This window comes from Mustela putorius, unplaced genomic scaffold (assembly GCF_011764305.1).
Source record: "Mustela putorius furo isolate JIRA1106 unplaced genomic scaffold, ASM1176430v1.1 tig00537335_pilon_pilon_pilon, whole genome shotgun sequence".
In the NCBI taxonomy this organism is placed as follows: Eukaryota; Metazoa; Chordata; class Mammalia; order Carnivora; family Mustelidae; genus Mustela; species Mustela putorius.
Genome location: NW_025422457.1, coordinates 2,986,509 through 3,009,110, shown reverse-complemented (window position 1 = coordinate 3,009,110; position 22,602 = coordinate 2,986,509). Strand labels below are relative to the sequence as shown.

At 44.5% G+C, this 22,602-nt stretch overlaps 1 protein-coding gene across 3 annotated transcripts in view; it reads right to left on the bottom strand.

Moving 5' to 3' along the window:
- NPL (N-acetylneuraminate pyruvate lyase) overlaps positions 1-22,197 on the bottom strand; it is a 35,443-nt gene extending 13,246 nt beyond the window's left edge. The window contains exons 1-6 of one of the 3 annotated variants that reach the window (XM_045074318.1): positions 22,097-22,177; positions 18,645-18,701; positions 17,562-17,647; positions 7,652-7,725; positions 5,918-6,005; positions 3,907-3,964 (exon numbers count right to left, since the gene is read on the bottom strand). In XM_045074318.1, the coding sequence (XP_044930253.1) occupies positions 3,907-3,964; positions 5,918-6,005; positions 7,652-7,725; positions 17,562-17,647; positions 18,645-18,647 (309 nt within the window). In that variant the 5' untranslated portion in view covers positions 18,648-18,701; positions 22,097-22,177. Of the gene's footprint in view, positions 1-3,906; positions 3,965-5,917; positions 6,006-7,651; positions 7,726-17,561; positions 17,648-18,644; positions 18,702-21,852; positions 22,018-22,096 lie in introns of those variants that run through there. The other 2 variants (XM_045074319.1, XM_004767921.3) reach the window with 2 other exon arrangements.
- Positions 22,198-22,602: the final 405 nt, after the last annotated feature.

Below are 22,602 nucleotides of genomic sequence, written 5' to 3'. Positions count from 1 at the left end.
AGAACCTGGGTGGAGGTGACCCGTGCATTTAATCTTATACTTCTTCAGACTTTGTCAGCACAAAAAAACCTTGCTAACAGAGATATGAGTGTTTCATTGTAATAATTATAACTATTATTAGAGAAACTTGCAAGTGTAATTTCTCTTCTGGTGTTCAGCCCATTGGATGATGCTGTCTTTCCTGCCCAATGATATAATAGTCATATTTTAAAGTTTATTCTAAATTTATTTAAAATTTTTAACTTATGGATTGGGAATGCAGTTGAAAAATTTTAAGAAGAAAAAGATTATGCACATAAAGGAAGATACAGTGTACCACTATTTTAGGGTTTTCTTAAATTCCTCCAGAAAAAAAAGACCATTTCCTTCTGCTGGGCCCTTAAAACATTCTTAACTATTTTGAAACCTAAAATCTACTACATTGCAAGACAGTGTGTACAGTGACAATTCTCAAATAGAATGAGTTCCTACAGGCGGGTGTGAGATCTTACTCACTCTCGTGTATAGTTAGTGAATTATGGTGATAAGCACATAGCAGGGACTTGCTGAGTCCTTCAGAACATGTCCCCCTACCTAAAAGGGAAAAATATTTCTCTCTAAGACTTTAATAATATCTATCTCTAATAGATGGGATTAGCTTCCTGCAAAAGTAGGAGAGCCAAAGAGAAGACCGGGATACAGTCCAAAGACCAATTGTGACATTGGGTTTAATTTCATTAACACCAATTGGATGTTATATATTTCAATCATTTGTTTAGCACTCTGTTAAGGACAAGACTAGAAGGATAACCTTAGCTGAAAATAAAGAAAAAGGAAATAGCTAAGAGACAGTTAATGGCAGTGCCCGTTCAAACAACATCCAATGGAGTTATGGCTAAGCAAATACCAAATTACAGTCTCATTGGCAAGATTATCCACATAGTAAGGGATTATCCCTATAGCAGGAGGATTACCTCTATACTAAGATTATCTCTGCTCTATTCTAGAGCTCAGCCTGATGGATGACAATCTTTCCTGTCATGACAAAATGTTAAAATTTATATCACACATAGGAAAAAAAAAAGCAATTAAAAAGAGATGAAAACAAATCTCCTACATCACACTACCTTAATTGAAAGGCCTATTGTAAGAACAAATCATGCATCAGAAGGATAAATCAAGTCTCCACGTTTTGATTCTAGACTTATTAAGCAACAACCTAGCAATATGCCTTCCCTTGTGGCATGCCTGACAATAGTGAATTACGACTTTGCAAATATATATTATACATCCCATTTCTAAATTCAGTAATGAGAAACAAAGAGAACCCATCAGGACGATGCTGGGGCTAGATCAAGTCATTGTAATCTTTGGAATCAGAATACATAAATTCTGAAAGTATGGTGAATTGAGTAGTGGTCCAGGTACTGGACCATCGGGTAAATACCTCAACACTTTCAAGCTTTCTTTTTTCACCCAATTCACGAAGTCCTCAAAACAACCAAGTCATGTACTTTTCTCCCAGAAAGTGTTACTCTTTCCATTCCTGCCCTGTGCGCCACCTGATCTGCTAATCTCTAAACCTGGAGCAATCCAGCTGTTTGTATTCTGGAACCTATGTTCTGGTTGGAGACTGTACCTAGAAAGAAATTTTCACGACTTAGTTGAATGGTAGTAAGACAAATTTATGACTTATGACTTCAGTTGGTCTTTAGCACCATGGGCAATCTTTTTTAAAATTTTAACTAATTAGGGGTGCCTGGCTGGGCCAGTTGGTAGAGCAAGGGACTCCCGATGTCAGGGTCGGGAGTTCAAGCCCTATGCTGGCCATAGAGCCTACTACAAAAAAAATTTTGTTTAATTGCCACAAAACCATATAAAATTTACCATGTCAATCATTTTTAAGTGTTCAGTAGTTTTAAGTTATAATCACATTGTTATAAAACAGATCTTTAGAGCTTTTCATCTTGCAAATCTGAAACTCTAGACCCACTAAATAATTCTCTCTTCCTCTAGCCGCTGGTAACCACCATTCTACTTACTGTTTTTATGAATTTGACTATTTTAGATACATCATTTCAGAGGAATCATATAGTATTGTCTTTTATTTTATTTTATTTATTTATTTATTTGATAGAGAGAGATATCACAAGTAGGCAGAGAGGTAGTCAGAGAGAGAGGAGGAAACGGGCTTCCTGCTGAGCAGAGCCCGATGCGGGCCTTGATCCCAGGACTCTGGGACCATGACCTAAGCTGAAGGTAGAGGCTTTAATCCACTGAGCCACCCAGGTGCCCAGTATTTGTCTTTTAGTGACAGACTTATTTAATTTAAACGTAATGTCCTCAAAGAGGTTCACCTATATTACAGCATGTGACAGGATGGATTCCCGTCTTTTTTATGGTTGAATAATATTCTATTGTATTGTTAAAAAAAAATCCACAGGACCCAAATGGAGTCACTTATGTTAAGGCCCCATGTCAGCAAACCAAGATTTAACACCTAACCTGGCTGTAGTTTCAATCCTCCCAGGAATGTAATCTTTATTTTTTTTAAAAAAGATTTTATTTATTTATTTATTTGACAAAGAGGGAGAGAGATCACAAGTAGACAGAGGCAGGCAGAGAGAGGAAGGGAAGCAGGCTCCCCAGTGAGCAGAGAGCCCGATGTGGGGCTCGATCCCACAACTCTGAGATCATGACCTGAGCTGAAGGCAGAGGCTTTAACCCACTGAGGCACCCAGGTGCCCTTGGAATGTGATCTTTAAACTGTCAACATGGAATTTCCTGGTCAGCCCTAGGAAATCCACAGTCAGACCTCCACCTTTCCCCCTTGGAGGGTGACCTTGCTTAAAACAATGTGTTCTTTGCTAATAATTTCCTTTTTCTTGCTCCTTCTGTCTTTAAAAACCTTTCCTTTTCCACAGCTCGACAGAGCTCTTTTCTATTTGCTAGACTGGATGCTGCTGGATTCATTCAATAAAGCCACTTTGATCTTCCAAATTACTCAGTTGTATTTTTGTCCTTTAATAGTAGGTATATACCACATTCTGTTTATCTATTCATCCATTGACGGGTATTTGGGTCGCTTCCGCATCTCTCTATTATAAATAATGCTGATATGAGCATGGGTAGGGACAAAATTTCTGTGTTTCAGTTTTCCTTCCCATTCCTGTGGGCAGCAATTCTCAATTTTTACCGCTTTTCACATCTGAATCCCATCTTCCTTTATGCCCAGCAGATGGCTTTGCCTTTTGCTTCCTAGAGACACTGAGGTTGGCTCAAGTTCTTCTCCTTTTTTGCAAACTGAGCTACATCTATACCCACCCCCACTTGGCTCAGAGGAGGAGGTGTCTCTGTCTCCTACTCCAAACTCTGCTATAGGAATTAGTCACTCGGGCTACACTCATTATGGCTGTGTCTGCTCCTGGATCGTGAGCTCTGACACCGCACATCTCATATTCCCCAATAACAGCATCCAGTATATAGCAAAAATGGTATTGGGTTTAACTTCAGCATAAAAAAGGAGCCCCTTCCCTTATTCACAGTCTAAAAGAACCCCAAACGAATAAACAAATACTAACAATGGACTCATAAAAACAGAGAACAAACTAGTAGTTGCCAGTAGGGAAATGGGCAAAATAAGTGAAGGGGATTAAGAGGTACATACTTTTAGTTATAAAATAAACAAGTCACAGACATGAAAAGTATAGCGCCTGGAACGTAGTCAATAATATTGTAATAACGTTGTCGGGCGACAGATGGCAACTACACTTATCCCAGTGAGCACTGAGTAATGCACAGAATTACTGATTCACTATGTCGCACACCTGAAATTAATATAATATTGTATATGTCAACCATACTCCCATAATAAAAGGAATAGGAGGCCCCTGGAGTGGTCTCTCCCAGATGGACTTACGTACATACCAGTTCTTGTGATTCTTTCAAGCTCAAGGCTCCTACGTGAATTACCACCTGATCCAACCTATAAAAGAGGAAACACTGTTGTATCACTTGGAAGTTTACAGGAATGCAGAAGGGCTGAACTACCCCGGGTTGTGCTGGTTTTGGCAGTTAGCTAATGGCCCTCTAATCTCAACCCCCAAACTATTAAATTCTATGGTGGTCTATTTAAAATTAGTCTAATGAGGGATTTAAAAAAATGTCCAGGGAGTAAAGTTTTGACACCAAGAGTCAGTTCATCAGTATGTGAATGCGTGTTTGGACAAAGCACTGTTTTAGATGGTGTGTTGCTGGTGATCTGTGCGTGGAGACTGGGGTAAATGGAGGTATTTCTGGTTGGGGATGAAAATAAAGAGGTTCTTCAAAGAGTACAGCCAGGAACAAGTCACATGAGAAATGAATTCACTGTAGAAAGCTTTTTCCTGTCTTGTAAGTCCTCAGAATTTGGCTTCTTCTGAGAGGTTTCCTCTGAAGACCCCACTATTCATCTTTGGGGGTGTTCCATCCGCCCCACGGGTGGAGGTCACAGTGAGCCTGGTGTTCCCAGAAGAGGATTAATAGAACTCAGTTGTGAGTCCAGTCACCCCAGCGACTCTTCTGAGGGACCCTGAATAACGCACATGCCATTTTCAAGGGATGGAGACACGGCGGTCTTGTTTAGGCCTGCTCACTGAGTCCCTAGTGACTCCTGACTTGTGTCTCAGGTGAAATGGGGCCCCACTAAGGAAGTATTGTGATCAGGGTTGCATTTTTAAAGATTTTATTTATTTATTTGAGAGAGAGACAGAACAAGGGAGGAGCAGAGGGAGAGGGAGAAGCAGACTCCCCACTGAGCAGGGAGCTGGAGGTGGGGCTCAATCCCATGACCCTGGGATCCTAACCTCAGCTGAAGGCAGATGGCTGACTGAGCCACCTAGGTGCCCCAGGGCTGCATTTTTAAAGGTTAAGACCTCTGAAAGGAGAAAGGAAGGCTGACTCAGAGGTTCTTACTCTTATCAGCGGCCTCCTGAAACCTTTCACACCGCTTCTCCTGGCTTAGGGTTAAACGAAGCCACTCATCCCTTCTCCCTTCCACCCTGATGCTAGGTGCTGCTAGAGAAAACCACCCTATGGCTTTCATCCCAACTCGTTCTTTCCCAATTCGGGAGAACGAGGCTCCAAAAAGCCTTCTGGTCAACATGACTTACTTCCCTTCCAATTCTATGCAGTGGCTACTTCAAATCTGGACTGTTCTCAAGCAAATTTCAACCCAACCCTTGTTCCTGGCAGATGTGCTCACTTACAACACACAAGAAATACACAGAGGCCTCATACACAGATTACCCCACTTTTCCTCTTCTGCATCTCCATGCTTGGCCACATCCTGGCCCATGCATGCTTCCCTCCTAGCTTCTGGGCTGTCCTCTAAAGTTACACTACCTACTTGTGGTTTTGTTTCAACCCCCCAACCCAGACCTTCCCATCAAAGGTATCAGCTGCCTACACATTCTTATTCTCTTTGCAGATAACTGTCTTTTCAGCAGAGAAACGTGCTCAAGACTTCCCCAGTTTAAAACAAACTTCCCTTCTTTCCATCTTGCTTCCTCTTCCCTCATCCACCGCTCCATCTCTCCTTCCCTTTACCAGAAAATGTTCTGAGAATGAGCTGTGCTCGTCGCCCCCACACCCGCACCTCTGCGGCGGTCCACCCACCCACAGCTCCCTGAGGGCCTCTCCTGTTTCGCCAGCCCAGCTGGCTCTGCACTCTCCGAGGTCATTGGTCACAGTCACTGCAAGTTCACCGAGCAGTCTTCTCAGCCCTCCATCTACTGACTTTCATAACATCTAAAATTTATTACAAATGTGGTGATGAAACAGCATCCCCATGCTTCAAGCCTGACCTCTGGCCAGAAGGTGGGAGGCTGTGTCATCAGGAAAGAGCTGTCCTCCAGGCAGCTCTGTGGAAGGGCGCCCTTATCCTGATGACGCCACTCACTTGTTCCGCCCTTGGGTCACCCACTCCTCTGCGACCTGGCGACGCTCTGAGACGCTCAGGGACAGGCCTTCTCCGGTCGTGCCATTCACTGTTTCAAACAGAGAGTCAGTTAGTGGGGCCAACCCATTCCTTTTGCTCTTCCAACACGGACACAGGAAGTGCAGGGTCAGAACTCCTTGCTTAGGGGAAGGGACATGGGGACAGATCAGAGGTTGGAATCTAGAGGGGAAATGCCACATTTCCATTTTTATCTAAGATTCTGTTCTTCCCATCTTCACCTTGTTCCAAGCAGTGGGAAGCTTAATTATGACTTGTAATGACAAATCCGTCCTTGCTATTAGGGATGGAGAGTGAGTATTTGAACACAGACTGAGATAACTGCCCTCATTTTAGGCAAATATCCAATCACACCACCTAATTCTATTATCTGGGCTTGAATGGCAGGAAAATCACCACCACCCAATACTGGGCTGTCAAAGGGTCATGAGGACAGTGGTGCGTACTACAGATCGACAAAGACCTCACTCTATAGTTTAGCATGACGGTAGCAATCTAGGACAATTTTTTCAATGTAATTCATAAGAAAACACCAAGGATATTAATATTTCTTATTTAAGCACTCTTATAATAGCTACTCATTCTCACAACAGCCCTGCAAAGTGCAAATGATTCTTCTCATTTATAGATGCAAAGATGAGATTTTCAATCACTAAATAGAGTTTAGTGAAAAGTTTCCAAAACTTTCCCTTCTAATATGATAATCTCTTAATGGATCACAGAAAGTATGCAAATGGCACTAGGATACATTACTGGGCCCTAATGGATTTGGATCTCCAAATACTGAGCACTCACCTGGGGTAGAGAAGGTGGTGTGAGGGTAGGAAAGAGTGTTTTTATCACTCCTTTGGGGTCTTAAGACACTTCCAGTGTGTGTACGAGTAGGGATGTTCCTACTTCTTCCCAATACCCAGGGGAGATCTGAGGCCCTTTGAAGGGTAACAATCAGTCTTTGCTGGCCACGGCTTGGAGCCGTAGGGGGACACCAAGTGGTTCTGTATTCAGGTTCTGGTTTTGACGTGTGCCCTGACTGCCTTTTCACAGAGTTTTGACCTGACTCAATTATGATCTTATGCTTCCAGTTCTTGAGGGGCCCCTGCTGGTAGAGCAGCAGCTTGGAAAAAAGCTGTGGTGTCCAGTCTAAGGGGCAAAGCACCTACAACACTACACAAAGGGGCAACTCGGTCACAGGTAAATACAGTTCTCGGGCCTTGAGTGTACAAGATGTGATTTGAATCCATCGGCTATGAAATAAGTGAGTGTAACTGCTGGACCTGTGAGTCTTTTGCGTGCTGCCTTTAGAGTCTTTCCACAGTTACCACATGAAAGGCCTGGGTGAGACACAAAAAAGCCCATTCTTAAGAGACAGAAGTCTGGATTTCGCTATTACTCTACCATTTTTGGCTAAGTGCCTTTAGGCACCCTAAATACATCTAAATACATCCGAGCCATAGATTATCTGTTTTGAAGGTATACCATCAAACTAGGAAATCTCTTGAGGTGCTTTCCAGGTCTAAAACTGATGAGTCTCTAGATTCACAAATTTACTTAGCTTAACCAGGCTCAGTCATAACCTATGACACAAGACACTGTGACCTCCTAACTAGTAACCAGGTGAGAGCTGCTTTCTAAGAACCGGGATAGAGAAGTCTAGAGAAATGTCTGAAGATGACTCACCAAAAATACTCTTCACTCCCTGTTCCTCCACAAGATAATCCACATACCGACCGATGACTGAATAGTTGATTTCTCTACAGGACACAGGAAAAAAAAAAAGGGAAAAAAAGCATATTTAGTCTTCAGATTATTATTCGACCACTCCTCAAATCTATAAACTGCTCTTTTGTTAATAGTTATTAAAAGTCCACCCAGGGGCACCTGGGTGGCTCTGTGGGTTGGGCCACTGCCTTCGGCTCGAGTCATGATCTCGGGGTTTTGGGATTGGGCCCCGCATCGGGCTCTCTGGTCAGCGGGGAGCCTGCTTCCCCCTGCCTCTCTGCCTACTTGTGATCTCTCTCCCTCTGTCAGATAACTGAATAAAATCTTAATAAATAAATAAATAAATAAAATAAAAGTCCCCCCAGCCATGTTACACTAAGTGAAATAAGTCAGTCAGAGAAAGACAAATATCATATGATTTCACTCGTATGCAGAATTTAAGAAAGAAAACAGATGAACATAGGGGAAGGGAAAGAAAAATAAGACTAAAACAGAGAGGGAGGCAAACCATAGGGAACAAACTGAGGGTTGCTAGAGGGAAGGCGGTGGGTGGATGGGGTAGCCCGGTGATGGGCGCTGAGGAGGGCACTTGATGTAAAGAGCGCTGAGTGTCAAACGCGACTGATCAATCACTCAACTCTACCCCTAAAACTGATAATACACTATATATTAACTAAGGTGAATGAAAAAAAAAGTCTGCTTAGCCAATATGTAAAATACTTAACTTGCTCTAAATAATGCCTGGATTGTTCCTTGTTGTTTTGAGCCTGGTGATTTCTCTACTTATCCTTAGATGCCTCACTGACATAAGCAACAACATTATTTTATCACAAAGGCTTTACCCCCTGTAAATTTAAACATCCCCACGAGTAACATTTAAAAATTAATTATTTAATAATCTTGTGCCCTTTTGGGGAAGAAGGATGATTGGGGCCATGGTTAAATGAGAATTTAATATTTTCCACTTGGTGAAAAGCAAACATTTTTTAGGCTTACAAGATAGGAAAGTCCGATCTTGATAATTTAAGAATTTTTGCACTTAATGTTTGTGACAGCAAATGAAAGCTTCAGTGGTATTTGCCAGTTTTTTTTTTTTAAAGATTTTATTTATTTATTTGTCAGAGAGAGAGAGAGAGAGAGAGCAAGAGCGAGCACAGGCAGAGTGGCAGGCAGAGTCAGAGGGAGAAGCAGGCTCCCTGCGGAGCAAGGAGCCTGATGTGGGACTCGATCCCAGGATGCTGGGATCATGACCTGAGCCGAAGGCAGCTGCTTAACCAACTGAGCCACCCAGGCGTCCCCTGGTATTTGCCAGTTTTAATCAATGAGGATTACACTGGAGAGGAACTTTGCTCTCACCGCCTCTCAAAGCACAGTCTGTGGAAGAGCCGCCTAGGGATCTGGGGCGTCTGCAAGAAGGTCAAAGTCCCAGGCTCCACACAGTCCTACTCAGTCAAAATCTGCATTGTAACAAGATCCTCCTGTGATCTGCGTATACTCAGCGGTTTGAAGGGCAAAGACCTTGTAAGGATCTGATGCTTAAGGCAATAAGGGTTCTTTTCCTTAAAATCAAATTGATTTTTAAAATCTAGAAATTGACATACACACATCATATAAAGTGACCTGTTCTTAACCAAAATGCAGGGGAGAACGACGGGGTGGAGAGTGAAAATCCAAAGGAAAACTGTGGCTATGGCTCTACCGGGTGTCATAGGTCACCAAAGCCATGGTTATATTGCCAAGGACAAAAAGTGCTAGTAGGCTCCATTTACATTTTTGTCAATGGGGGCCCCGAGAATCCTTGTTTAATTTCAAACTTATTAACATCCTTTTACTTTCTGTATTCCTTAACAAACCAAACCAAAACAAAAAAATTGGATGCATACAGAAAACAAAGACATCAAAAGGTATTTGTCAAAGGTAACAGGAACAGAAGGGATAAAAGCAAAGAATGCACAGGTGATCACTGTCCACAACATGCCAATGACATCTGATCCAGCCACTTGGGAAGAGTGCGCTTGGGGCACTGTAAGGCCCCCAAGGGGAGCACACTCCCTCCATGATGGCTCGAGGTACTGTAGCACTGCCCTCCCTGCCCACTTGCTCAAATGCCAAACCCTGGCCTCTCAGTCTTGCTGAGCAGAGAGGCTCCCTGAAGGCACAACAGGAACAAACTTAGGTTGTTCTTACCTAAAGGGAGGAAAGGCACGTTATCTGCCTAGACAATCTATGTCAACACCTTCCTTTAGGTTAGCTTGACCTGCTCAACTTGAAACGTCCACACCTTGGACAGTCCTGACCATTTGGAACCTGCTCCTGGTTCCAAGCTTCACCGCTTGCCATAAGCTCTGAGTTGCAGGAACAATCAGCAACAGCTTTGTTTGCAGGCTATAAACCCCGATTTTGACTTGCGATGTCCCCCTACCAAAGCAAGCAACAAGGAAACAGCTCCTAATCACACTTTCCAATCACAGACTGGAAACAGGAAATACACCTAGTGGCCACAGCTTATGCTGGAATCACAGATTCCAATGCAATGGCTCCCAAGCACTTTCACTGAAGTCCTGGCACCTCCCCAATTCCATCCCAGCCCCGTATTCAAGATCATCTGGAGTGGGCCTGGCTTTTTCACAGAGGAGGAGCCTGAAGAGGTCTGAATGGTCCAGGGCTGGTAGGTACTGTACTCTGTCTGATGTGTGTTCTTTTGGTTTAATCTAATGCTTCATCGTTTGGTAAGGGAATCTAGAGAGCTTGTTTCTATTTTCAGAAATACTTAAGGAGAGAAACTGTTTCTGTTGGGGGATGTAGGTATATATCCCCAGTGTGGACACTAAGCTCAGTAGGGGCCTACACCACCAAGTCGGCCTCTAGCGGCCAGTCTACTATGCGGGCTCCGCATTCTACCTGGCTCCAATGAAACACCTGGCCATTAGGACTGTTACTGCTTCTCATGATGAAACCCGGCAATACTTCAAATACACCTCATTCCCTCATCAAAGTTCACATCTCTATTACCACGAGGATCATTTTGTAAATTGTTTATGCCACCCTCCAGGCTAGAGCAAGGACTTCCTAAAGGCAGGCACGGCGCCTTTTACACCTGACTCCCCTTCTCTGCACCTGCATAGTGCAGAAGCTCAAGGAGGATGAAACACCCATGATCTCTGCCTTCAAAGCGGCTGATCTCCACACCTGCAGGATCCACATAAACTCCATTACTAACTGAGGAAAGGAGATGGCTAGAATATTAAGGAATATTACGGACTAGAGTAACTAGAATATTAAGGAATGTATGTTGAGGGCTATGACTGAGTTAGAAAGTATATAGGGATTCAGAAGAGTCAGAAGAGGGTCTAATCTTTCCAGTTAGGGAGGCTGGGAGAGAAGATTTCTTTTTCTTTTTTTTTAAGATTTTATTTATTTATTTGACAGACAGAGAGATCACAAGTAGGCAGAGACACAGGCAGAGAGGGGAAGCAGACGCCCCGCAGAGCAGAGAGCCCGATGTGGGGCTCGATCCCAGGACCCTGGGACCATGACCTGAGCCGAAGGCAGAGGCTTTAACCCATTGAGCCACCCAGGCGCCCTGGAAGAGGAGATTTCGAGGAGGAGGTGGTTATGGAATAAACAGGATGAAATTCTGCACACTTCCTTCCCCCTGACGTTCTTGAGTTGCTGTCTATCTGGCCCTGCCTGTTCTGGCACCCTTCTCTTTCCACAGAGTTGGCTGCACCCTTAGGCAGATGTAGGCCTGCATGTGAAATCCACGGTTCCTTCTCCTTCCTCAGTGAACTCCACACTTCTCTCTGTGGCTTCAGTGAAGTGACTTCTATTTACACTCACCCCCTACTCCTTTAGGCTTTGTTGGATGACGGCTACAATTTCCCTCAGGTTAGGGGTGCTAACGGGTGATACATTATCTATCCCTTAAAGAAAGCAGTTTGTTGCTTCTTACAAAATGTCCCTAGCCTACAAGAGTGACACTAACAGTAGAATTTCTGGGCAGTGGCAGAGTCACACCAAAATGTCCTTGGACAGATGGTTTTTTGGAACTACCAAGTCCTCTTAGAGAGAGAAAAAGGTTGAAAAGAGATGGCTCCTAAATGTGTTTTGACTTTCCCAATGCTATTAAACATTTGTTTTCTGGTTTAAAAACAAACAAACAAACAAAAACTGAAAAGCCAGATCTGGTAAGACCAGGCCTGTATTTCTGTAGAGCACCAAATGGTGGGCGAAGAGCCATGGCTGCCCCCTTTGGAGGCTCAGAAGCCCCCAGACCACCTCAGGGATTTCAGGTCTCTGCCTGACTAGAGGGGCAAGTTTGCAGTCCTTGGCACTGTTGCTCAGTGGCTACAGTCACAAGTGAGCACAGGGAAATCACCCAGAGCTGTTATCCTAGCTGTCACAAAGGTACCCCAACAGCAGGGCCAAGGTAGGAGCAGGATAATTCTCTCTGGGGACCTTGTTCCCTTCCTTGTTTTCCCACTGTAATCTGCCTCTCTGTGGTGGGTGGGCAGCCCCTGTAGCAGCTATCTGGAAGTCACTAGAGATAGTGGGAGCTGTAAGATTGGATTATTTCCTCCTCACTGGATGGCGGTCTGGGGCTCATTGCTCGTGAAAGTGAGAGATGGCACAAGCCAGTTCTCTTCCAAAGGCAGGACTCGCTTTCCATGGCCTGTCTCTTCCTTTGTGAGCCCCAAGAACACATCTCAGTATTAGCCTCTTCAGGGCTGAATGACTCTGAACCAAATACATTGCTTGCTGAAGTCACTCCCCTACTTAATTCCAATTTAGTATCTTAATTTCAACTCCCATAGGTTCAGATTCTTTGCCTTAGGTCCATGATTTTCTCTTAATTTTTCATGCTATAGAAGCTTTGTCATTTATTTTTGAGAAGTACACACAATAAAAAAGGACAGGAAAAACCCACTCATTATCTCCTTGGAGATGATCACTCTTATTAGTTTGATATTTTCTATTCATAAACACAATGCAGGATTTTCTTAAATGAATATGCCCATATTGTACAAATATTGTAATTATTTTTTCACTTAGCATGCCATATTGAGTATTCTCCCACATCTTCAAACATTCTGTTCCTATACTGGCTACACGGCATTTCACTGCATGAATGAAAAGAATTTAGCCAATCCTCTACCTTTGGACTTCAGTTTACTTCCAAACCATGTAAGAGGAGAGAATGTTTATCTAATTATTTTTGCAACAAATTGAGGCCCTGAGTGGATAAAGTCTGAAACAGCATGTAGGCTGTATCTCTTTTCTTAGGACAGAAGAGTAACAGAATTTTTGTGAAGTGGCTTTTCAGAGAAAAATCTCGATTGCTGTTCATTTCCTCTCCTAGTGTATGACACAAAGTGAAAGACTTTCACTTTATTTGAGAATACAGAATCACCAGGGAGGTCTTGTTATAATTGGGACACATGTCAGAAAATTTGATGTTCCTTTTTTTCTTTTTGCCTTTTACATGTAACTCTCACCATTCAAAATCAGATGGAAGTTATTTGTGCTTTTGGCCAAATAACTACTTGGCTACTTTAAAACTCCTTCGTCAGAGAAGTATTCAGGGACCGTAACTTCCCTGCCTTGCCAGAAAACATTCTGTTCTGGGAATCTGGGTCATACAGTCTCCCGACACAGTTCAAAAGACAATACACAACTCCAACTCCGGCGGTCCAGGCCCCTTCTGACAGGGGTAACCAGCCTGTTTTTACTACAGCGTGTTGTGAGGATTTTCATGGTGAAGCCAAAGGCATCTGAGGGAGAAAACATTTTTTTTTTTTTTTGACATTTTGGCCAATATGAAATGGACTTTCTTCTCTTTTTTTTCTAAAAAAAAAAAGATTTTATTTGTCAGAAAAAGCGAGAAAGTCAAAGAGACAGAGTCCCAGCAAAGGATGCAGCAGGCTCCCCTCTGAGCAAGGAGCCTGATGTGGGACTCAATCCAGGACCCCGGGATCATGACCAAGTTGAAGGCAGACACTTAACTGACTGAGCCACACAGGTGCCCATGAAATGGACTTTCTGTTTTAATGATTGCACTTGGCCAAGGGAAGAAGTTACTTCTTGAAACAACTAAGGAAAGCAAGTATCTTCTACTCTAGGGCAGAAAGAGAAGAGTTGAGATGGATAGAGAAAGACGTTTCTCTCTGGCTCCATGGCTGGGTGCACTGTGTTAATGTTTAGGGTCTTGTCTCATCAACTGTGGAAACAGAGGTGGCAGTTCTCTTTCAGAGTTATTACAAAGATTGAACTGGAATATGTATGTTAAAATGCCAGCACGACTGACACGTAGTGTTTAGCCAATCAGTGTTAGCTTCTTTTCCTTATGAAATAACAAAATTTAGCATTCACTGTGCTAGATGATGAAGACCCAAGGATAAATAAGAAACCGGCTCAGTCCTTGTGTATTGCCTGATGCTGAGTAAATATCTGTGAAATAAGGTCAAGCAGCTCAGAGCCTACTGGGAGGGACAGGAATGTAACAAACAGTTATTATAGTAATTTTCATTAACAAATAATTCTGATGTAATGTGAAAAGGTGTGCACAGGCTGCTGTGGGATCACAGGGGGAAGGACTCTGAAATTCTTTATAGGAAATAGGGAAGAAGCAGCAGAGGATGGTTTTGATGGTTGAGCAGAAGTGTTCACGTGGATTCGAGAGAGGAGCGCAGAGCGGTAGACAAAGGCAGAGGAAATAGAACGTGTAAAGGCATGGAGGGAAGAAAATACATGACATGTCTGGGGGCAACAGAAATGTAGCAGGAGAGGTAATCCCGGTATCTGGCCTTTACCTTCAGATCCTTTCCTCAGACTTTAATGTGCTAAAGAATCATCCAGGGACAGGTAAAATGCAGGTTCTGATTTAGTGGTATGTAGGAGGACCTGAGATTCTGCCTTTCCAGCAGGTTCCTATGCGAAACAGAGCACAGTCCAAGGACCACATGACAGAGGTAGTAAGGCTTCAACACAAGGGGGTCAGCAGAGAGTCTTAAAGAGGGAAGTGACACAATTAGATTTATGAGGATGCTCACTGGACTGCAGTGTGCAGGTTGGACTAGGGCCAAAGACACTTTGTGTATCTTCCTGGGGATCACTACAATATCCCTCATGACGTAACAGCGGAGAGCTGCACTCTTTGAATTCAAATGGGACCTGGAGATGATACAGCTGAACTCTTTCCAGAATATGAAAGAGAACATTTAGCAGGTGACAAGACCTCCCCAAGGTCAGACAGCTAATTGGTGGTCAAGCTAGGGGTCAAGAACCCAGATACTCTAACTAAAATCCATTTAACCATGTTCTTCCTGACAACTTCCCCACTTCAGAACATCAGCTTACATTCAGAATTGCATCCGGGTATTTCTTAGAATTATAAAAAAAAAAAAGGGAGGGATGCAGGGGGAATAGTTCTTGTTCAGCCATTCTCATTCACGGAGACTATGGCTTACTTTACGAACCAGGTTAGGAAAGCCCCCATGACTGGCAGGTCACGAGGCAGAATTTCCAGTTATTCGATTCCATGTGACCCTTCTTTCTGTCTCCTGGAAACATGTCATAAGTTCGCACTCCCCTATGGGCAAGTAGGCAAATGCCCACCTGTTCTCAGATCCTGCTGTTCTCAGATCCAATCTTGCTTTGTACCCACAGTAATGTCTGAATGGGGCAGGTGGTGGGAGAAAGGGGAGCTAATATAGCTTACATGCCTGCTATGTGCTCTGTAGTGATATACATTTCAATTTAATTTGAAGGTCCTTGCAAAAAAAATGCATTCTTATTTTGACTGCACACATCAGGAAAGTGAAGGTCCTAGAAAATCCTAGAAGAGAAAAGATTGATGAAAAAAAGAAGAAACAGAAATGGAGGAAAAGGGCCAGAGGTATTGCGGACCAGAGAAGGACCCAGAAAACAGAGTCATTTATCTCCATACATGGGACCTGATGTTCCTGAAAACAGCAGAATAGGGAGGAAGAACACACCAAAACTCTCAGTGAATCCCAAATGAACAATCGAGCCTGTTCAGGGAGTCTCTTCTAGGCTGCAGGCTCTGATTAAAAAGGTTAAAGCAGGGCGCCTGGGTGGCTCAGTGGGTTAGGCCGCTGCCTTCGGCTCGGGTCATGATCTCAGAGTCCTGGGATCGAGTCCCGCATCGGGCTCTCTGCTCAGCAGGGAGCATGCTTCCTCCTCTCTCTCTCTCTGCCTGCCTCTCCATCTACTTGTGATTTCTCTCTGTCAAATAAATAAATAAAATAATAAAAAAAAAAGGTTAAAGCAGCATCAACCAGATGTAGTTGTAGTCAGCTTGTAAACAGGATCCTTCTCAGTAACAGGAAGTGAATCCTGCCTGCTCATGCAATCACAAGATCCGTTTTATTGGCCGACAAGCAGCGAAAACATCGAAAAAGAGCTGACTTCAGTCTTTCCCTGGACTTATGGAAATGGAGAAGCAACAGGAAAAAAATTGCTATGAATCACTGAGTAATCTAAATGCCATCTCAGCAAGAATTTGATGCAGATCTAGATGGGATTTTTCATGAAACTTAGAAACTGGAGGTCTTGAACTCCAGTGATCTAAGAGTAAACTGTGATACGGCCAACTTTGAATGAGAATACTATGTCATAAGAAATGTCACTTATTGGAGTGCCTGGGTGGCTCGGACGTTTCACGTCTGCCTTCAGCTCAGGTCATGATCTCTAGGTCCTGGGATGGAGCCCCATGTCCGGCTCCCAGCTCAGTGGGGGGCCTGTTTCTGCTTCTCCTCCTGCCTGTGCGCTCTCTGGCTCTCTCTCTCTCAAATGTATAAATAAAATCTTAAAAAAAAAAAAAGAAATTTCACTTATTTTTAAAGGGGTAGGATTAAGGTTTATAAATTCAGCAACAGAAGACCAAAAAAATAAAAGCCTTTCTGAAAGATCTCTTAAATGCCGCAGCTCCCTTGCATCCCTGTCTGGTTCATATAAACATACTGACCTAAGGGCCTCCTGACCCTGTGCTGAGCACCATTATTATCCATGGATTATCTCACGTTAACACCCAGAACTCCAACACACAGGTTAATTATTGTATTTTATAGAGAAAGAAAGAAAGGAGAAGCTTAAAGAAACCAGAATTCTGTTTTGGTAGATTGACCTCTCTAATGGGTCAAAAGCATTTAGATCCAGGTGCATAAATCCCCTCTTCGTCCACGGCAATGTCCAGAAAGCGGTTCTACGCCTGTGGCAGGTGACCGTTAGCAGACAGCAGGAGCAAAGGGCCTGCCCTAACATTCCCCCAGGAGTGAGGGCACTTGTCTGGGGAATGAGTTCTCAGCAATCATCTGTTGTTACCTCCCACTCCCACAGGCCCCCAGGGTTTAACCCATGTTGAAATGAGACTGTAAACATACTATGGGGACCACCTTGCAGCTAACTTCCCCTCTTTCTTCAGGCGAGGACATTTTCTTCACATCTATGAATTGGCTGAGATGGAATCATGCAGCTCTCTAGGGACAGGATCTAGAGGGGCCAGGCCAGGGCTTGGGAGCAAATCCTGCTAAAATGAGATTTTCCTCATGCAATTCCATTGGCCTCATTTGGGAAAGCCAGACCTCCGATGAAATCCAAGGAGAATTTATTTCGTGGCACTATAGATACTGGGAGAAAGGCAAGATGCCGTATCTTACATTCTTTCTGCACTTTGTGATACAGAGACTCTTCTCTGACTTGGGATCAGAGACAGTACGGGGGAGGGATGACTGACAGAAGCGGCCATTGGCAAGAGTACAGGTGCAGAATCTAAGTGACTGTGATTATAGAGAACTTCTGTCCATTTTGATGGAGAACAGATTCCCCTTAGGGCCCAAATGATAGTTACCCATGCTCAGTCATTGGCGTGATGGTTGCAGCAACGAGACCTTGAAGCTTCTTCTTTGGGAAGGCCATTGAGCTGCTGAAAAAAGTCTGCAAAACATACAGTGTAAGTCTTCTCCTTCTTCAGGGAATGTCCATTAATGATAAAACTCCCAGGCAAAGTCCATTCCCAGTTTGAACTGTGAAAAATGCTTACAAGTACACAAACACAGAGAGCAATCGAAAAGAATGTAATGTAAAGCTTAATTCTGCAGAGGAAACTGTTTTTTCAGACAGGAGAAGGTGGGGAGACAAGAAGGGAGCCGTATCTGGGAAAGCACTAAGAGAAGGCTTCCCACATTATCTATACAGCTAAATCAGGCAGTCTGAAAGCTCAAAGAGCATGGGTAAACAACAGCAAACCCAAGAAAGAACATGAATATAACTCAGGAAGTCAAGTATATAAAAAATTACTATTACTTAACTTGTAATTTGGTCAGGACAAAAGGGACATCCCTTCCTTTTTCCATATCTTCATTCTTTTAAGCAACAATCTCACCTAAAACCAACACTTAGGAGTTGTAAGGCTTCAGCGTGACTATCTTCAGATTTTACCTAACTATCCTTTCATATTCTAATTTTGACCAGTTTTGCGCTTTTTTTCCTACGTCTAGTAAACCATGTAAACTCTATCATCATTGGCTATTCACCTCTCCCCGACTACAGCAAGCTCCCAAGGACAGGGAATACATTTCACTTGCCTTTGCTTTTCCTGCACTGAGTTACCTGCTGGACACTGTTCAATTAAAAAATGATGAATATGTGGGTAACTTAGTGATGTTTCCAGCTTGTAGCTGGGTGATGGCTTGCACAGACAGGGAGATCACTGCTCAGAGACTCAACCTGACCCCACTCATCTGGGCCAAAAGGATCCCTCGCCATTTGACAGAGGGTACACATATCATGCCAGTGGAAAAAAGTCTAGAAGTTGTGGAAAACAGGCAATGAGAGGCAACAGAGTATCCTAGTCAATAGCCTGGATTCCACAGGCCGACTTCTGGTTCAGCTCTCAGCTTTGCCACTTACTAATCACAGAAGTCTTACTTACCATTTTTTGAGCTGTAAGACATAAAAAATTCAAAGCCACGAATGCAGAGTCTAACAACTGCAGAAGAAAATGAAGTATAATCAGAGTGTTTTTGGTGACAACTGGACAAAAGATGGCTGGCTTAGAGCCAGCTTAGAGCAAGCACCAGTGATGTTTATGGGTAACAGAGAATATGGGGTATGTTACAGTCCTGAGGTCACTGGCATATTTAAAAACCCAATGCCCACTATGCTTAAATTTTACTCACGTAATGTGATAATTACAAATGATCTCATTTTGTTTGCTCTTTATAACTGTTCACTTCGACTCCCTAAATGGGAGTATAAACTTAGAGAATACATATACACATATACTATATCTTCTCCTTTTTCTTTCTTTCTTTTTTTTTTTTAAAGATTTTATTTATTTGAGAGAGAGACAGTGAGAGAGAACATGAGCGAGGAGAAGATCAGAGAGAGAAGCGGACTCCCCGTGGAGCTGGGCGCCCTATGCAGGACTCGATCCCGGGACTCCGGGATCATGACCTGAGCCGAAGGCAGTCGTCCAACCAACTGAGCCACCCAGGCGTCCCTCTTCTCCTTTTTCTGTATCTCCCAAGAGTTCTGGCTCTGGTAAGCCCTTGAAGCCAGAAACAGGACAAAACAAGGACAATGACATGGACGGGCACACTACGGCGGAATTCACTGCTTTTGTAGAAAGCCAATGTGATACTTTCCCTTACAAACAGGTATGTGTCCCTAGCAAAACTTGCTCCTGAAATTAAGCCCAAATCCTTCAAGTAGTTTTGCTCTGCACTGAAGGGCAATAAAGGGGAATATAAAAAACCTGATATACGGGATTCCAGGATTTCTCTGACTTTTCCTAGTTTGAAGATGAGACTAAAATCCTGTAGGAGGTTTTGAGAGATAAATGAGGTCCTTTGGGAAAACACAAGGCCATGACACAGGACCTGTGTATCCCGGAGGAAGGTCTGTGCATTACCTGAGACGGACACTATGCCTGCTGCATATCTTCACCAGGCACTCCTGCAAGTGTCTGAACTCAAGACACCTGCCAACTTGTCCCCCAAGATTTCTTCCTTTGTTCCTAGAGCGGAGGGGTTGGAGCACTAGCTCTGAAGTCAGACATCCTGGCTCCAGCGCTTATCAGTGGGGCGACCCTGGAACTGTTACTCACCTCTGCGAGGCAGTTTTCACCCCCGTAAATAATAGTAGTCATATTTCAGAGGTTGTTGAGAGTAAAATGAATGAATTTTCATGGAATGATTAACAAGAGTGCTATACACATAGTAAGTACAACCAGGAAGTCTTCTCAGTTGGCTATAGGACATGAGCAAGTATTCCTATGTTTACCAGCACCCTCTTTCCTGTCATCTCAGCTTTACTGCTATTGCCTCTCTGACTCTCACTACTCTGGTCCATTCCGGGACTAAGTCGTTTCAATGCTCTTAGCTTCCTTCCCTGCAATCCTCCCTCTCCCCCAACCCACTGCCCCTCTCAGAACTTACCCTTTGTTACCTCTTATCTAGACCGAAGGGCACAACCTCAGGTCCAAGGGGCCCAAAGGGGCTCAAGAAGGAGCAAATGATAAGACTCTCATGAGCTAAGTTCAACTCTAAAATCTCCTAATTCAAACCCTACCAGGCTGTTCCATCAGACTTCTGTATTCTGAGCTTTTAGCTGTATTTATGTCATACTTAGGGCAACCACACTGATATTCTTAGGACTGTCAGAAGCTCGGATGGGTAGTTTTATATATGCTTTTGATTGAAAGAAATAAAAATAAGTGCATGTAGATGCAATTTGGTTAAAAATTTTCAAAAACATAGAGGCCGTAGGGGTGTGGGGTCTGAGTTGGGAACTGTGCTAATCCCCACTCTTCTCCTCCAACCCACGTAGGCTGTCGGGTTAATCTGGAGGCACAGACATTTCTGGTCCTGCCTTTGCCAGGCTCAGAAAATGCCACTAACGCCTCCCTGGCTTCCGTAGGAGAAATACCAAACTCCCTGGTGTATGTCTCTGCACGGATCTCTTCATGCCTGAAGTGCACTAGCTCCGCTGATCCCTCCCTGTTGCTCGTTTCCATGCCTGGCCTGCTTTCTTCCTCCCGAGGCTCTCCCATCTGAAATGACATTATCTCCCACTTCAGCCAACTTTTAAAACTCACTGAAAAGCTGGAGGACGTCCCCTGACTCCCCAAGAGGAAGATAATTTCTTACTCCTCAAAATTCCCTCAAACACTTGTTTTTCCTTCAAAATTTTATCAGTTATTAGGGTAGTTTTTGGCTCTCCTCTACAGCGCAAGCCACCAGGGGGCAGGAAAGGCTTAAAAAAAAAAACAAAAAAACAAAAAAACTATCTGCGGAGAGCAATATACTAAGTGAGCAAAATTTGCTGACTTTGTGAACACTGAAACTCCAGGAAGAGATGAGGCAAAAGGATCAGAACACTAACAGATAATGGTTGCTATTTCATACAATTGAATTTTTAAATAAATTTGGTAATATCCAGCTTTGGTATTCCTTACAGCCTGCATCACAAGCAAATGGTCAGAATGTTCTCCAGCCTAACTAAGGCTTAGTGTGAACATTGAATGTTAACAATGAAACGCTGGGGAGGGGACATTACTCTTGAAACCTTGCACGAAGACAGACAGCACTTAGTACAAAGAATTCAAGTTGCCTAAGTCCATTCTCTTAAAAGGACAAAGTTAAACAACAACAAGAAAAACAACCTCTGGGGGAGAAGAAGGATGCAGATCTGGGTGTGGTGAATGACTCGAGAAATACGTAGAAAAGAGAGAAAAAGTGGAGAAATAAAGCAACAGAAAAATAAAAATGCAAAAATATAACCAAGTTCTCACAAATACAAATGACTGGATCAAAAGCCCTCGCTAAAGTCTGTTTGCTCCACCTCCGCCTGGGGTCACTTTGAGGCACGGAGCCTTAGGGAAAGCTACGCGGTCCTGAAAGCATCCAGGGGAGCGGTCCCTCGGCCCGCGGCGGTGCGGACGCGCGCTCCGGGCGGAAGGGGGTCGCGTTCACACTTCCTCTAGCTCCGCGGTCCCAGCTCTTCTGCCCTCCCCTCTCCTCCGGGCCGTCCCCGTCCCCCTCCCAGCCCCGAGTCCCGTCCCCGCGTCCCTCAGCTCCCACGCCGCGGGGGGCTGGTGGTCTGCGTCCGTCCCAACACCCCGCGAGAGCCGCGCTCACCGCACGCGCCCGGGTCCACCTCGCTCGCCGTGGCAGCCCCCGCCGTGGCTCCCCGCCCCGCCGCCGCCGCTGCCACTCCGGGCCCCCGCCGCGGCCTCTGTCGCCTCGGCGGCCGCATCACGTGCCCCCACGCCCGGGGCCCGGGGCCGCAGCGCCGGCCCCCGTACCCGCGGCGCGCGAGGAGGCGCGCCCCCGAGACGCTGCGCACGCGTGCAGACCCCCCGCCCCGCCCCGTCGGCGTTACCTGGTGGGTGTGGGCGAGGCGGCGAGGGGACGGCCCGCCCCTGAGCTGGCAGCTGCGGACCCGTGGCGCGTGCTGCCGCGCTCCTAGATTCAGCGGGGCAAGTCTCTTCCTCTTCTGCTCAGCCGGTCCTTCCGCTTGCCGACGCCTCCTGGGCTCTCTTTCGCCCGAACTTCTGTGCAGGGCCTGCGGCAACAGGTATTCGCGGTTGTGGGCTTTGAAATTCCTGCGGTTTCGGAACCTTGCTGAGGACACTGCCTGCCCGTCGGGGATTTTGTGCAGTTCAGGCTGGTGCTGCTGCCCCCAACCCCACCTGCTCTCCTGTTCAAAGGAGGTGACGGATAGTAAAAGCGGATTAGTTACTCAAGTGGCATATTTTCTTTATATTCTGGAGAACAGTTGAGTTTTGAAAGGGAGAAATAATTTTAAACAAAATATCTCTACTTGCAGGGATATCGAGAGTTCATTTTTTAATACGTACCGTGCTAATCAATCACACAGCCATAAAC